The following is a 17,303-nucleotide window of genomic DNA, read 5'->3' on the forward strand; positions in this document are numbered from 1 at the left end:
CCAGTCCTTTGCATCTGTTCACATTTGCAAAAATATTACTGTTTGCTCTCAAAAACATCTCAGCCAAATAAATTGGCACTTTGGTGACACTGGATACCTAGATAACTGATGCAGCTAAATCTACTTCTAGAGTGTGAACAGGAAAAAACTGCTGCACGGTATGTCTGCAGAGCTTTAACACAAAGCTGTATGTCTCTAGGAGAAAGCAATTTAGTTTGGACAAGCTTAGCAAACTGTTCCATCTGTAATCAGATATAAATCTGGCTTCTTGGATTGGGAATGACTCCTGGTCATATGCTGGATTCAAGTTTTCCTGCTCATGGTCTGAATCCTGGCTGCTGCTTTGCTGTTTAGAAGGTCAGAGCATAGGTTCTGAAAACAAAGCTTTAAAACAAAACAGTGGGTGTTTTAGGCTTGTTCATTAACAAGGTGCTCTTTAGCATGTTAAAATGGGTTATGATGTTCCTGTGCACACAGCTGCAGAACCCTTCTGATCAAGTCTTAAACAATATTCTTGAAACAGACTCCTTGCAGATGGACATGGAACTTAACAGAGCTAGATGAGAGTAACTAGAGACTTGATTCAAAAGGTCTGCATTTTTCTAAATGTTTCTGAAGACATCTAGCTTCTGCCACTTGTGGAGATCTCTGAGTTCTGAAGATAGAGTGGAATTGGTTCCTGTTGCCTTCTACTGAGAACTGTAGAAGGAAGAAAACCTTTTAGCTCTGCTAAGGAATGCAAACCCAAGTCTGCCCAAATGTTAAACTTTCTTGCTTTCCTTCAGGTCACGGGCACTTTTCTACTGCTTTCTACAGCTTAAACATAGCTGAACTAATCTTGATGGACAGTTGCCAGACTGGCTTTTTGCTTAGGAAGATAGGTAGAGCTTTCTGTGAGGGCTCTAGTGCTTTGTAAACAGGTGTAGAAGCTAACCTTGTATCTGGCACTGTTTCTGCCAAGAGAACAGTTCATCCTGTGGATGTGTTAAAATACCTCTTTGCATTTAAAATACCTTGCCAGAGTAAGGGAGCTATAAGATGTGGCAAGCATCCAGTTATTCCTCGCACTTTCCTTCCTGCTCAAAGGATATGGGGAAGTACATGTCGGGTTAGTGAGAGTTAATAAGACAAAAGTATGTCTTATCCCTTTACATTTTGCCTAGTTAATGTCTGCTCCAAATAACAACCCATTTCATCTGCCAAATGCCCGGCCCCCAAAGCCTTTTGACCTTTTGTGCACAGTAACATGGTTTATTACTAATATTGAAGGACTTGTCTTAACTGCTGTAAAACATCTGTGAGATGCCACTCACAATCCTCATTTTTAGAGTGTAACCTGAACCACATTTAGCTTTAGTGTGATATTGCACAGTTCCCCTTTCAGACTAGGAAAAGAGGCCACTCTCAAGGACTCTGTGAGCAGACATATAGCCAGACTGTATGAACAGATGGTCTGATGTGTTACTTGACACCTCCTTGTGACACCCCCCTTTACCCCTGTGCACAGGAAGGCTGAAACTGAGCCATATTGTAGCTGAGTCCCTGAAGACTTCAGCAACAGAGGTAGGAGACGGCTTACTGCTCTTGCTGAAAATGCTGTTTGCAGGAGATGCTTCTATGCCCACATTCTTGCTCTGGTTAGCTTAACTGTGATGACTTATGGGAAAACAAACCACAAAGTAAAATAATCCATCCTATAAAACCTGTCTGTTAGCTTCAGGAAAGAGGTGGGAATCCCATGACCTGCATGAAAAGGCCTGGAAATTGCTTGTGTCAATCCTCTAGTGTCTCTGTGAAGCTTGTTCCAGTGTTTCTCTGTCCAGCCAAAGTGCAAAGAAACACTATTCCAAGTATGATACCTTTATAAGCAAGAATGCTCCCAGGTCTTGAGTGGTACCAAACTGCATACCCTTACGATCAGCTGCTGCATGTGAAATTCTTATTTTTTCAGGGATACTGAGGAGTCTGTCTCCAGGCAACTCTGACCTATAGAGCAGAAACACCAGTTGGAGTGATGAACTCCAGAACAAAGTCATCAGACTCGTGGCTTGGCAGCATGCTGTACTCTGACACCTATTTAAAATATCCTGAGGGCAAACTGATCCAGTCTTTATCTGGTGTCTTTTTGGTTAGATGGGCAGAATACCAGTGGTACTGCTCGAACTGTAGGGGTGAGGCTTGGACCAGGTGTGCTATGCATGTCCCATTACAGTTGGGGGCTTTCTGGCCAACACTGCGGGGCCTGCAGACTTGCTGCATAAGACCCTCCAGGGCTAGGAAGTAAAAATCTGGGCTTGTGTCCTCAACACCCAGCACTGTCCCTCCTCTGCTGACACATTTACAGGTAAGAGCAAGAAGAATTGCTCCTGATTTGAGCTTAGTCCGTATTGCTCTTAAAATAGCCTCAACCTTGCAGTCTGGTTCTAGATGATTAATACAGTGGAAAACACTGACCTCTTCTGAGGGTATAATCTTGGTCCTTGTGAGTACACCCACACATACGGTATGCTCCTTCCCATTACTGGAGAAGGATGTCAGGAGCTGGTGTACGTGTAACCACTTACCCTTTCCCATGAGGATAGGACCAGCCTTAGAAGTTGATTCTCACAGTTCTTGTCAAACTACAACTTAGCACTGTCTTGTGGATCAATGTAGAAATGTGGTTCTTCCTCCTGGGAATGAATAGGGTTTTTGGAGTTTAACTGTGGGCTTTTTTTTTTTTTTTTTAAACCTCGTAGAGGAAGACAGCCTTCTTATCCTCCCTTCCCTACTGTGTCCAGAGCATTCTCCTGTCTGCAGTCTGGATCCCCACTTTGGTCACTGTTGCCTTAAAGTAGCTGCCCAAAGACAAGTGCAAGAGGAGAGGACATGCAGGATCTCGTATCTACCTCAGATATGTGTGGGGAAACAAAGGTGACCTGTAGTAAACAAAGTATGATGCTGATGCCTGGCACAGGATGAAACTCAACATATATAAGGGGGAAGCAAATGCCTTTTCTTCCCTTGTTCTCTATCTGAAGAGAAGTTTAGGTATTTGTCTACAGCTGGTATTGGATAATAGTCTTGTGCAGACTGAGATTTCACTATACAGATGCTCAGTGAGATCCTCTAATAGGATACTATGCTGTCAGTGACAGATGAACTGATCTAGATGCACTGGAGGATGGAAAGGTGCTTTCTCTTTCTAAGCAGAGGTGACCTGTACAGGCCAGTGGCAGAGAACTCTATAAACAAAAAATACCTGCTTTCAAGACTTGCTGGGATGACACAAGTACTGCTGTGAACAGGTCTGTGAAAGCCAAGTTAATGCAAGCTTTTATAGTGTTCTTGGGAATATTTACATCTAAACCATTTTAGTTTTCCAGTCACCAGCAGCAATTTTGCTATGGCTTATTGTCGTGTATTGAAGGTACGAAGGTAAGACTGTTCCAGAAACCAGCTGCAATTGTTGTGTGGAATCATTGTCCCCTCAAATGACTGTATCTGTGTTTGTGTCTCTCTGCGAAATGGATGGCAAAAAGCCACGGAATGCCTTAAAACACAAGGAGAAAGGTACAGCACTCTTAATTTCAGAAGTGAAGCAGTGGGGCTCTAGGAGTAGTACAGGCCTGGCTGTAAGGTCCCCGAATTAGGTAAGGATATTTGGGCTTAAGTGCACCATTTGCCTCTAAACAGCCACATTTAGAAATGTCTCTTACTGTTGTCCAATACTTGTTGAATGAGAGCAATGGGCTTGCAACATCAGGTGGTTTCAGGCTAACCCTTGCCAGAGGTGAGCTTACCTGTGCTTGGAAGACCTAACTGAGCCACCTCGTCCTCGTCCTTCATGGACTACTGCTTAGATAGCAAAGCTGGCACGTTAAGCTGTACGCTTGCTAAAGCAGGGTAGGTGAAAACTAACGTTCAGTTTGTAGAGGCTGCAGTATTGATGAGCTGCACTTAACTCAGCAGGAGACTGCATGATCTTCACTTGACAATAAGCCAATACCTACAGAATTTTTAGACCCTTTTTTAGCCTTAAAGGGTTGAATCCTGGATGCTTTCTCTGCTGTGTACTACTCCACTGGGGGAGGCTGCCATCCAGAAGACTGAATACCAAGCTCCTGAGGTTTTACTTTGTGTGGATCCAAGCTGCTCTGTAAATCCAGAGTCTTGGAAAATCTCCTGGGAGAATGAAGGAGGGAGAAGATGACATCAGCTGGAAACTTCCCAACTCATTTTGCATCTCACATACAGACTTCAAGTTTATAAAATTCAGCTGAATTTTAAACTTGGATGAAGTGAACTTCTTGATAGATTTAGTATCTGTTTCTGGGCAGGCTAACTAGTCAAGGTGTTTGGACTGCATAATACATCAAAAGAATGTGAAGCTGCTTCCTTACCAGATAGCAGCCTGCATAGTTGGCAGGGCTCATGCATTTCCAGCACAGGCAGTTAGTTCCCACTTGCCCTGCAATGTAGGAAATCAAATGCATGCTGCTAGAGTCGTCTAATGTCAAGTATCCATAAATTTGGGTGTCTGAAGGAATCCTACAAACTCCATAGGAATGTGTGAAGAGTCTGCCCGTAGGTGGTTGTACAACTGTGCACAAAAGCCTAGACCTTAACTGGTAGATCATGAACCTGAAAGTCTGAATGTCATACTGTGTCTGCTATAGGTTGTGATCCAGGCCTTGCTAGACCTTCACCTGACCTGCTTCAGCAGATGACAAGGCTATGAGACTGGTCTGAGGAAGTGATGGACAGAGGCTAAGGATCTTTGCTCTTTACTTTAGAAAAAGCTTTGAAACTTGAGGAAGTCTTCATGGATCCTCTCTAAGACTTGAAGAATGTCTTGACAGAACCTGTCCTCCTTTCCATCTGCCTGGCTGCCAGAAGCAGCCTCCCCTCCTCCCCGCTGTGGGACAGCTCAGATTCAGGCTGACTGTACTGTGTGTAACACGTGCTGTGACGAAAAGGCTTTTTTTGTCTGTGAAGAGCTTTGTGAGCAGTAGGTACCTGCTGGGACTTGGACTGTGCTGATCTCTGATAATGCAGATAGGTACTTAAAACAGTGGATGAGCAGCTCCTTGGTGCACTAAAGGTGAAGCTGATGCACGAGTCCCTGGCACTGAAGTCAGACTCTGTTATATAAAACAATTAATACTAGTCAGTATTTCAAATGCTTGTGGGTACGATAACTGCATCGACAGGTAGAAATGCAGAAGGCTGCAGATCTCCTTTCCGGCTAGGCTCTGCAGGACATACTCCTCTTTCTGTGGCAAAAGCAGACTAGAACAGATGATGCAGTCTTGCCTCCCCAGCTGCAAAAAATCCTCCAAGCCCCATGGAAGAAAGCCAGTGCCAGTTAACATGACGAGGAGGTGCTCTGCTGAAAGGATTACAGCCTGAGACAACTTAGATTGCTAGGCCATCTGCTGTGACACTTCAAAGCCTACCTCTTTCTAGCAATAGCATAAGACTTCAGCAAACTGATCCTGCCTAGTGTTAAACGAAGGTTCAGCAGTCATAAGCATTGTTCCTTGTGCAGTTAGCTAGGAGTCTCCACTCGTTAAGAAGGACAAATAGTTATCTTCTAACTTGGCCTTTGACTACTGAAAACTAGCCAAGTAGCAGGGCACGATGCCAGCTGTGACTGCCGGGGAGGGTTCTGCCATTGCAGATGAGGCAGTATAGCACAGTAGTACTTTCAATGTACACATCCTCTCTCCTCCCCCCCACCCCCCAGCTAGCAGCCCTCCTACTCGTAACCAGAGTTGGTTTACAAGCCTTACTTGATCTAGATCTGGGGTGTTTCATCCAAGGCTGAGATCAGGTAAAACTATCACAGCCTTTATTTTAAGACATTGCACAGGACCCATGACTGCAAGAACACACTCAAGTAGGTTGAAGTGGATTCCAGCCTTCACAAACCTCTGCCCTGCTTAAAAAGTGCAAGACATGCTAGTATGATATTGCTGTCTCCCAGCAGATTTGGTGAGGAAAGTTGCTAACTCCATGCAAGTGGCTGCAAGCTCCATCTTTGGTCCTTCTTCCAGTTGTTCTGACAGCTTGATGCAGAGTTTTCATATTTTTAGCAGATTCCATCGTACTCTTTAAGCTCTCTTTTGGAAGGGTTTTGTTACAAGCTTTTGAGATCTCCTGTGCAACCAGGCTTAAGCTGTTTCTGCAAGTTAATTCATTTCCATACTGGAAGCTTAGAATTTGACTGGCTGCAGTTCTGGCACAACTCGTCTTACACTAATGCTTATTGCACATGGGCGATGAAGAGCTGTCTTTTCCTTTTGGAAGCAGGAACAAATTTGTCTACAGCTACTGTGATATCCCAGGGTTTGCTTTGCTCTTTACTCTGCTCAGCCAAATTCCCCTGTCTAGCTGAACGGCAGATTTTCTGAAGCCATCTCCTGTTGCTAATCTTATCCTGTCTTCTGCTTATTCTGTTTGTGTAACTCCAACAGAACTCCTTATCTGCTGAGTTATTGTAGCATTGTTTCTTCCTGTTGTACACGCTCCTGCTAAGTTGAGCCTGAGCCAGATGCTTGTGTAGTTCAAGCTGTCTACCTCACGTACGAGCTGGCAAGCTGTGCCATGCTCATCCTGCTCTTTTGCCCTCTTAAGAGAGCATTTGAGTGCTTACCTTCCAATTCTTGCTTACTTTCCAGTTAAATCTGAAATCTCTCATCTGTTGGCAACCACTTCTGAGCATTATCTGGGAGAATGCATCTAACCTCTCTGTGAGTAGACAATAGTTTAGATCACCCCTTTCCCAAAATGTCTAGGCTGAGGCATTAGTATCCCTACTTTGTAAGGCAGTCTTCAAGGTGAAGAGCAATACTACCGTGGTTCTGCAGGACTGCAACAGGCAGAGGGCTGTCTATAAAATCCCAGTACTCCCATGGTGGGTTTGTGACAAAGACTGGTAGGAACGTAGCCCTGTTCTCAGCCATTGTCAAAGGCAGACCTTTGTAAGCAGCTTAACTTGAAGCTCTTGCCTGTAATTCTGAACCCTTGAACAAAGGAGGACTTCTTTTGAAGACAGGGACTACCCTTGTCCAGCTGGAACATAAACCACAATTGCGTAAGGAATACTGATGGACAAAGAGGATCTTACCCAAACAGCATTGCTTTGCTAAGTTTACACGTTTCATTTAGCCACTTAAAGACTGTGTGAAGCTGGGGCTTAAGCAGTAATTCTAAACCAAAACCACTTCTAGTTAATGTGCTGCTTAGCTGTAGTGATGTTTCTCTGTCTAGCAACCAGAGGAACCTTTGTCCTTACAAGGGAAACACTCTGGATAAATCTATTCTTGTGCTACTAGTTAAAACAAACAAACAAATGCCTCTCTTCTCTGAAGACTCATGGATCTTTGGGACTTTCTAATACTGTTGTCAGATGTTCCTATATATTGTACAACCTGTCACATGCTGTTAGCTGCCTCTGCTACAAAACCAGAGCAGAGGACACAGGTGAAGTTGGTGGTATTTATGCAAAGTGGAGTAACCACTAGCTGTATAGAGTACTTGGTCTATATCAAAGTGTGAGACTTGAAGGTGTGGGAATGTACCAAGTTGGCTGTAAAGCTGTTTGTGGGGTTGGTTGGTTGTTTTTTTTTCCCCTGATGCTGAGTCAGTTTCAAGGAATTACAGATTTCCCAAACCCTTGTGTGTCTCTTCCTAAAATAGCCGCTTGGTGGTTCTTTTAGCCTCTGTCTTCCCTAGGCACTGGATGATACTCTTGGAGTTGGGAGGATGGGAACGAGGACCTCCAAGCAAAATACAGTGTTTTCATTTGCCTTAGAACTCCAAAAGGGAGGTGTGCATACACACTGGCGCTGGAGTGTATGGTCTGTGACTGTCCTGTGGTGCAGTGATGGCAATTCAGCCTCTGACTGCTGTCAACATGTTTGGAAGTTAATGGAATGGATGGGAAGCCTCTGATACAAGTTTGCCCTCCTTCCTCTCCTATAGGAGTCTCCAGAGATGAAGGCTGACTGCATTCCAGTTAACTGAACTGTTGCCACTTTGCCTGAAGCCTGTCTTAGAAGTAGCTCTCTCGGTTTGCCTAGCTGTCTTGTTTTCAGAGTCTGATTTGGTTCAGTCTCACCAGGAACTGTTGGTTCAGCAATACTTCTACTTCCTCATGCATAAAAACCAAGTTGCACCATAGTAAGGGGAGGTAACAGTGGTAATGTGCTTTCTCTTCAACGTGTGGAACAGCAGAACAAGCAAATGCTCAAGGCCAAGACCTTCGGGGACTGCCCAGGTGTCCTGGAAAAGGGTGGTCCTTAGAGCTGCTGAAATAAATAGCCCTTGTAATATATCAGTGAAGCTCATCCGTGGCATCTTTGAGAATACTGTGCTTTACAGTGAATCTGTTCACTTATTTAAAAACCTGCTGTTTTTTCCTCTCCAATACAGGATCTCAGTCTGCCCAATGGCACACCTGTGGATACTTCCAGCCCAGCCTCCTCCTCGTCTCTCCTCAACAGACTGCAGCTGGATGATGACTTGGATGGGGAAACTAGAGACCTCTTTGTTACAGTTGATGATCCCAAAAAACACGTGTGCACAATGGAGACATATATCACGTACAGGGTTACAACAAAGGTACAACACAACATTCTCCTTTCCTAGTACTCTTTTCTTTGAGGAGTTTTTTTAGCGCATGTTTGGGATGTCTGTGCCTTGCATTGTATTTCCTTATCTTAAGGACAAGAACTTAGTGTCTTTCAGTACCTTGTGAATGTATTGAAGGTGTGTCTTCTCTTAGCAGAACTGTTAGTACTTCAGTATATGAAACTATGCAAAACTTTTAATGTGTCAGCTTAGATTTTTGTCTCTGACTCTTAAATAGAGCTGTTTGTAAACTTGCAAGGCCAGTTTCTTTCATTAACTTGAAAGTCTGTTCATATAAAGTAATGTGACACCCATTTGGTTTGAGTTACCTTCCCTGAAGGGGAATGTGCCTTGTTGTTGATTCAGTGTTAATCATCTCACATCTTGTGTCTGTCCTTTTCTGAAATGCTTTAAGCTTGTTGTTCTAAGTGTTTACCACACTTCCTCTATCAGCCACTTACCTAAATCATCATCTTGATCCTCAACTGTAAACTAGCTTCCATGCAATTGTTGGTACAGAAGGCTGTATAGCTGCTGATAAAACTAAGTAGCCTAAAAATGCTACTGCCTACCAAAAGAAATATGCTAGAGATTTTTTCAGGACGTGTTGTAGTTCAATCATTAATGCAATCAAATTACACTAATAGGAAAAGTGATCTGAAAAGTCTACTGCACTCACAACTGGAACGTTGATTTCTGTTAACTAGCTCCTCATTAGCATCAGCTCCTAGGTGATGTTGACATCTGTTTTGGACACTTGTAGTTACCTAAGGCAAAAAGTGTTCACTAACTTCACTAGGAATATACTTGATCCACTTGTCCAAAAAGATTAACGTTCCTCTGGCCTACTTAGATGGCACTACATACTGGAGAGAATATTTTCCTTTGAGATAAGGAAGCCTTTACAGGCCACAGATAATTTTTTTCAAATGTCTAGTCCAAAGTTCCACTTCCAGGCTGCACAGGAGACAATGTGGTTTCTCTAAAACAGTAGCTACCTCTTACTGCACACTTAATGTAGGTGTCTCATTCTTTGTTGCTCTAAGTGTCTTAATCTTGCAAGAAATGCTGTATCTTAACTACTAGGAAATGCTAAGAAATACTGTAGGAAACTTTTCTACTTGGAGCGACTTAGCCTTCAGCTGTTACACGATCAGAAGGAACAGGAAGCACAAAATGAGATGCAGCTTTCCACAGGCAAATGGCTAAAATCTGCCTGAAGTTGTTTCTTCCTTAAATTAAGACCCAATTATTGTGTCAAGATAAAATCTCTACGCAGTGGTACCCTAGTAACGTCCTCCATTTGGAAACCAGTGTTCATACAAGGGTTCCCTTCCTTAAAGCAGAACTCTGGAATGTGGGTAAGGTATTTACCATATTTAGATCAGATGTGTTACCCCACAGTGCCTTTTTTAAATTTTAAAAAAATAAATCATCCTGTACTTCTGATTTTGCATATCTACCTACCTGTCTGTTAATACTTGTTTTATATGGGATCTCACTGTAACACGTAAATCTGCTATATCATAGCATTACTATACTATTGTGAAACAGTGCATAATATATTCTTATCAATCACCATGAAAGCCTCACCTCTTTGGGTTTATTATTCTTGTAAACTTCTGGTTAACCTCTAGGGTCAGCACCTCTAGCACTATCTGCCATTGTTTGAAAAAAGGCTGTTTGGAAGACTAACAGTGTTAATGGTCTGACTCATTCTTGCCATACAAACAAGGCCTCTTTGATGCCAAGCTAATTGCCCAATCGGCCATTGTAGCTGAAAGCAGTAATTAAACATGGCAAAAAAGCTGCACAAGAATAATTCCTAGACAGTGATGAGGATGAGCGTTGATGCTTGCACCTCCAGGTTGTAGGTCAAAGTTCTATAGCAGACCTTGCTCCTGTCGTCCGTGTAAGGCCATCCGTTCCCACCACCTCCATTGCAGCCTTGCATGAGAGGGGTTTGAGACCTGTAAAGAGCTGAGAAGGTCTCTTTGGTGGCTCTGGATGAGGAGGCAGGGATGGCTGCTTTTTTTTCTTTCTTTGCTGAAGAATGCTATTGGAACCTCAAAGGTTTGGATAAATGTAGGTACTAGAATGAGTTTTGCTGAAGACTTCCTTGCTGTGAAAAGCAGCATCACTAGGTGGAGGAGGGGAATGTAATTGCTAGTGCTTTAACCTGTGCTTGTGGCTGTGACTGGATACCACTGTAGGGAAGAGTGTAACCTCACCACACTCTTGGTTTTGTGTTGTGTGGCTTTTTTCTTTCTTTAGAAAGGTACTTCAATGTAACAGCAAAAAAGAGAAGGCTTGCAGTATGCCCCAGACTTCTCATCTACTGATACCTTTGTCAGTAGGTGGTGGTGGCTGAGGAAGGGTCCAAAACAATGGCTTGCAGGGAAGCTGAGAAGTAAGCTTAGAGTTTACTTGGTCCTGCTTGTGCCCCTGCTTTCATAGCTTCCTAGCAAGAGCCAGGTAGCATTCCCCAGCCTGTCTTCTGGATGAACACATTTAAAGAACATAATGGGACTTGCTAAAATAATAGGGACAGTGATTCAGACCTGACTCTTTGACTCTTTCATACCCTGTTTTCTTCTTGCCAACAGCAGTTTTCTTGTATGGGGAGGCTTGTGAAACCAAAAAGGTGGGTGAAACTTGTGCTGGAACTTAATTGGTCTTGGCTGTGATGATTGAAGTGTCTTGGGTGTTCTTGGTGATACACCTTTGTGCTCTTCAGATAGACTGATGTACACTCTAGAGGGATTTTATCAAGCAGATCTTCCTGAGGAGAGAGGGGGAACCCTTATGTTTGGTAGTCATCTCTCCTGAGGAAAACAAGTAAGTGGACTTCTAACTTCACCTTTGTTGTACTTTCTAGGATGGCAAGGCCACCTTCTGTGCCTTTTCCCATGGAGGTCTGAACAGCTGTATGCCATTCCTCAGTCATGCAGTTGCTCTGCAGGCTTGAAGGGAGAGCCTTTCAAACCACTCAATACTGAAGCGGAGGTCTTGTTTTCTTTTTCCTGTTTTTCTCCTCCTGCTTCCAGTGCATGCATTGGGTAGATTACCTGAGCACATGAAACAGCTTGATCCCTAGAGAGGAGCAGGTGTAAGTGCTATGATCTCTTTTTCGAACAGGCTAAACTATTTGAGGCGAACAAAACTATGAACTGCTAAGAACACCAACCTTCTCCCTTCCCCACTCTGCCATTCTCCTCTTTTTTTCTAGTTGAAGAGTTTGCCCCAAACTTATAGTAACGTGGAGGGGAATCCACAATCAGGTGTAGCGAAAGAGACTGGAACTAGGGTACAAAAATGCTTTCACACAGTCATCACAGGCTGGCTTTAGGTTTGGCTGCTAACTCCTTTCAAGAAAGTCAAGAATCTTACACAAGAGTAAGGCTTAGTGATTGCCTTAATACTGCCTCAAGTCAAAACTATTCCGACAACAGAGGTAAAAGTGTCTGTAACCCTGCCTGCCTTCCAGCAAATAAAACTGAGCCCAGAATACTGCAGTGCTGACTTAGTGGAACTGTGCTGGAGTCTTCAATAAATCCCTGGAAACGTCTTGCCCATTATTTTTGGGAGGTTGAGATCTGCCACATAAGTTTCTCAGCTTCCTTTGAGAGAGACACGTGTCCTTGCAAGATGAGATTTATGGATGCTACTAAGAAAGCAGGAGGAATTCAACTGTGTCAAAAACACAGACATTTCACTTGCGTTCACTGGACAGTGGCAAGACCCTCTTCCCTTTTGTGTGCAGTTTGGAAAAAATAACTCGTGCTAAGCTAACGAACAGTTTCATCTGAGATCCCAATTCTTTCAGCGTTAGTGAGGTGTTGTTAAAACCTTGAAGGGCCCTTATGTTCTGTGCAAATAGTCTTTGAAAAGCTTATTTGCTGTCTAGATTTGACAGCCCATACAGCAAACACTGAAATGCTGATGACTGTGATGTATTTTCACCTGCCTCCCTCTGAGGAACAAAACCTGATGTATGGAAAACTTTGCAAATCTGCCTGTGATGTGAAGGTAGCAGGAGCAGTTTGCTAGACATGAACGATAACTAATGTAAAGTTTGTGCTTAGGGACTTACCCTGCTTTCTTACTTCTAGACTAAATAGTACCTATACAGTTTTCCTTAACTGTTAGCAGAATACTGGTTAATAAGGTTCTCAGTGCTACCAGATGGGAGACTTCATCTTCATCCTCATGCTACAGGATAAGACCCTGTAGTGTGTATACATCCTGATTACTCTCACTCACTCACTGTCTGATCTCTTTTAAGAAGCCTTTGCCCAGTGACAGCCAGTTCACAAAAGCTCTCCCTACTACTAAATCATTACACTTTTTTTTTTTAATTTGAGGTAGTCTCCTGCAAGGCTGAGGTATAGCTGCCCTATTAACAGAACAAAGCAGTCAGCACCACTGGCTGATGAGGGCTGTCTACATGTGCGTGAATTATCTTGTTCTAGCGTAATGCTGTTCAGTCTCTTACTCAAAACAAGTAAAAATGGTTCATATGAAGTCTCAGAAGTTTCTTTTATAGTGTGACACTCTAACACGTTAAATAAGCTGGTGTTACTCTGAGGTGTAGCTGAGTAAAGCACAAATCTGCAGTGGATGTGTAGCTCGTGGTAGTCCCTCTTCTGCAAACACAACTGCTGCATTGGTGAGCGTTCATTATGTTAGTCCATGGACTAACGTGTGTATCTCTTACCACAGCTAGCAGGTCAAAGGAGGGAGGAGGTCAGCTTGATTTCTTTTCTGTTCCTCTGTTGCCTTTCTTTTCTAGAAACCAAACCATTTCATAGGTAATATCACATTAACATGCTGTTTATAGTATATTAGAGCTACTGTTCTGTTGATAGTGTGTTAAGGCTGCTGGCTTTCCCCCTAGAAAGAGATTTCTCGCATAGAACTTGTACAGGATCCCCAGTGGGGATTGGTGGGAGTAACGTGGAGTCACTGAAGAGTCGGGGCCATCCAGAGAGCAAGTGAAGAGGTGGATTGCATTTAACGGCTGCTACTTGGCTCTCTCCAAATATGTGGCAGTTGCTCTCAGTCTGGAAGTAAATACAGAATCTCTGCTGGAATTCAGCAGGTGGTTGTAGTGGCTAGGAGTAGCAAAGCAACCTACTGCTGGACTCAGTGACAGTTCCAAGCTAGAAGAGCTGGTGCGTTCCCCAGAACACAGTGGCCTTGATGTCTAGCTGTAGACGTGTAGTGTGCTGGTGCTGCAGCGTTGCCTTCACTGCAAGATGGTCTTGGTGCTGCAAATAAATAAGTACAGCTCTGTAGGCTTCTCTGTGAGCTGTGCTTCTCAGTGGGACATAATGGTAAGGGCCATCTGCCTTCCAATCAGGACTATTGCAATACCAGGCTCTTTAGCAGAGACTCCTAGCTGGTACCCAGTTTCATGAGTGCTTTTAGGCAGTTGCAATATGTTCTGTGCAAGCAGCCCCATGCAGGGGAGGGCCTTCCGGCTATGGACTGTTCGAGGACTGGATAAAAGATTTGCCAGCAGTTTCTCTGCATGCTTACATTCTGTCTCGTATACCACGTTCTGCATGCTACGTTCTGTCTTATAATGGCAAGTTTAACTCCTTGCCCTGAAGAATGAAAACTTTAAAGTTTTAACTTAATGTACTGATATCCCTAATCAGGCATACACAAACTTAATGTAAAAAACTTAATTTCTTCCTCTCGGAAATCAACAAAAACAGTCCTTCGGCAAACCTAGCAATGGCTTATGTTCTAATCTTTTAGCCTGGGAGGAGTGTAATAAGCCTGTCGCTTCTGGAATACAAGGCAGTGGTGAAACATTTTTTCACCCACAGTTAATGTACCTCATAGAATAAACAAGTCATTAAATACCTTTGCTTTTAATTCTTCATGGCTAAAATAGTCTCGTCCTTGGAATGAAGATTTCATACAGTCTTCCCTGCAAACTTGTAACTGCCGAGAGAATAACATGATGCACAATACTCTCCTCTCCACAGACTGCTCCCATAAAGTTTATCTGAGCAGAACATGTAATGAAGTACGAATAGACCTTAAGAACACATCAGCTCCAAGTAATAATTTTTCGTATTGCTGGCTTTCCTACTGCTTGAAAGGCCAGAGGATCTTTCTCTCATGCTGGCTGCAAACACGATTTTGGGGATGGAGTCCCCATGCAAGGCTTTCTGGCCTCACCCTTGCCAGTGATGGCTGTACTGCATTTGCTGCTAAGCTCTGGAGTGAGAGGTTTCGGTACACACTAAGCGTATCCTGTTCTTCTTTTCCAGACCACACGAGCAGAGTTTGATTTGCCAGAGTATTCTGTCCGCCGGCGGTACCAAGACTTCGACTGGTTGAGAAATAAGCTGGAGGAGTCTCAGCCAACGCATCTCATTCCCGTAGGTAGTAAGCAAGAATCTGCTATTAAGGACAGTTCTGTATCTGTTTTCCAAGGGTGGTATTTTGGTGATATTTCTTTAGATTGAAATACAGTGCTTCATTCTCTTCTAGTATTTAGATTTAAATATGGTACTTCATTCTCTTCTAGTGGAGTGGGAAGAGCTTCCCATTCTTGACTGATTATGAAACTTAGACTTTTCTTGGGTGGCACACCTGAGAGGTTAGCTTTGGCAGTGTCCTGTAGGGCAATATGCGCAGTGACTACATTTGTTGTAGCATAAATGCAATATGTTTCGTCTGTTCGCTTAATTATTACATCTAGATTTCTGAGTATATGAGGCTTATGAAAAGCCACACAGGTACTTCAAAGTCCTAGTCTCAGTCAGTTTTCAAGATGGCCTTTTGACCTGGTTTTAAAGAGTATTTTAAAACTATTTGTGCTAACATTTAACAGTACAGACTTTCAGATCTTAGCCTCTGGCTTGGTAGCTATTGCAAGCCTTCAGTAGGCAGAAGTTGAGCTAATCAGATTAGCTAAAGTACTGCACCTCTTTTTGCTGAAGCTGGCAGTCTGACCACCTTACGTGATATGAAGATCTTCAGCATCAGATTCAGATACTGTTTTTCATGCTGTAAAAGATGTAAAAAGGTAGGAAGCCTGTGAGATCACCACCATCAGCTCTTTTGAACAAAGAAATTCAGAAAGGCCTGTAGGAGGTGAATTGTTGGGAAATAGCAACACTGCTAGCATACCCTAGCTTGCCCATTTGGGATGAAGGGGAAGTTTCTCTGCTCTCCCTCCCTTGGCACGGACTCGGCTATGTGAGAAGTATTCGGTTAGGCTGTTCCAGGGTAGAGAGCTATTTAAGTCCTTAATTTCTCTGGGACTTGCCTCTAAGTGGAATAATAGCTCAATCTCTCAAAGATAAGAAATACTTCACAAAATCATGTGACACCACTAACTGGCAGCAATTATGTTTACTGAGGGGTAGGGAGAAGAGAAGAGAGAGAGCGAGCTTGCTGGGGTAAGGTGGAGACGTGAGATTAATGTGTTAGCTGCCCAGACACTCTTTTCTCCCTCCCTGTTCTCTGAACAGCTGGAACTATCGAGGTTAAGCTTCTACAGATTCTCGAGTGTACTAACAGGCTTCCAGTCCTGCCTGAAGGCTGCAAGGCAATAAATAATAGTCTAGTAGCAGAAGGTGAGTCACAGCCAGGGAATCAAGCTGCTTTGCTGTGACCTGGAATTCGTTGCACACAGAACGGCAAGTTTGGCATAAGGGGCTCTAATACTGAACACGAAACCAGCTGCAGAACAAGGCAATCTCTTAAGTGCCTCTCTTCTAGAAAATCTGGAAACATAAGGATGTGCTGCCCTCTTTTTATCTGTCTATGCACAAGTTACCAGTTACGGAATTTCCTATTAATCTCCTCCATGCCGTGGTATGGCGGGGAGATTGCTGAATGCATTATGTATTTATTGCGTAGAAGTAGATGGTGAATAGAAGCTAAAGGCAGTTTCAGGTGCACTGTGGCTCAAGTATATTCTGAAAGGATGTTTCAAGCCAATCTAAGAGTATCTGTATTTGTAACTGGAGATACTGTAATCCCTGGAGGCCTTCTGCCTAATAAAATACTGAAAGGGGGTTGTCTTCCTAATCTCGGTATAATGACTCTGCCTGAAATCTTCCTGTAACAAATGATGTGTCGTCTTAATGCAGCGAGTCATGATAGCCTACACTTAGGAGCCCAAACTAAACTGAATATGGATTCCTTTTCATCTCTTTGGTTACTGATTTTTACTTTTTTTTTTTTAAATGATCTGAGACATATTCTAATCTGTTCTTTCAAACAATAGTAAAAATGCTCTCAGATCTGTCTCTAGACTAGAAAGATAAGCCTAACATGGCCAAGGATCTTGGCTTTGAATGGTGATGTTTGGATACTTGAAGCCATTTCTGACTGCAGTGAACTCCGTCACATGCACAGCAGGGAAAAGTAGACTATTAAGCTGGAAGGCTATAAGGTAGATGAGTAACATGCAGTTAAAGCAGGATATCAGCTGCTAGCTGTGTGCACTGGCTTCTTGGGATGGACCTCCAAAGGCCTAAAATGTAAAGAACTAGAACTACTGATTTAGCTAAAACCAGATTAAATGGCAGAAGTCTCTGTAATTGAGGTGCACCCTTCTGTGGGTCTCAAATGCTCAAACTTTAGAGATTATTCAGTGTCAGTTTGCATGTGTTTGGTTGAACTAGGGTTCTTTAAACTAGTCTTCCAGCATGTCC

The 17,303-nt window shown here is 43.2% G+C and overlaps 1 protein-coding gene across 1 annotated transcript in view; it reads left to right on the forward strand.

The window, feature by feature from the left end:
- SNX30 (sorting nexin family member 30) overlaps positions 1–17,303 on the forward strand; it is a 51,759-nt gene that overhangs the window by 11,975 nt on the left and 22,481 nt on the right. The window contains exons 2-3 of the mRNA XM_072860625.1: positions 8,419–8,607; positions 14,904–15,014. Of these exons, the coding sequence (XP_072716726.1) occupies positions 8,419–8,607; positions 14,904–15,014 (300 nt within the window). The remainder of the gene's footprint in view (positions 1–8,418; positions 8,608–14,903; positions 15,015–17,303) is intronic.

This window comes from Ciconia boyciana, chromosome 4 (genome assembly GCF_034638445.1).
Source record: "Ciconia boyciana chromosome 4, ASM3463844v1, whole genome shotgun sequence".
Lineage (NCBI taxonomy): Eukaryota > Metazoa > Chordata > Aves > Ciconiiformes > Ciconiidae > Ciconia > Ciconia boyciana.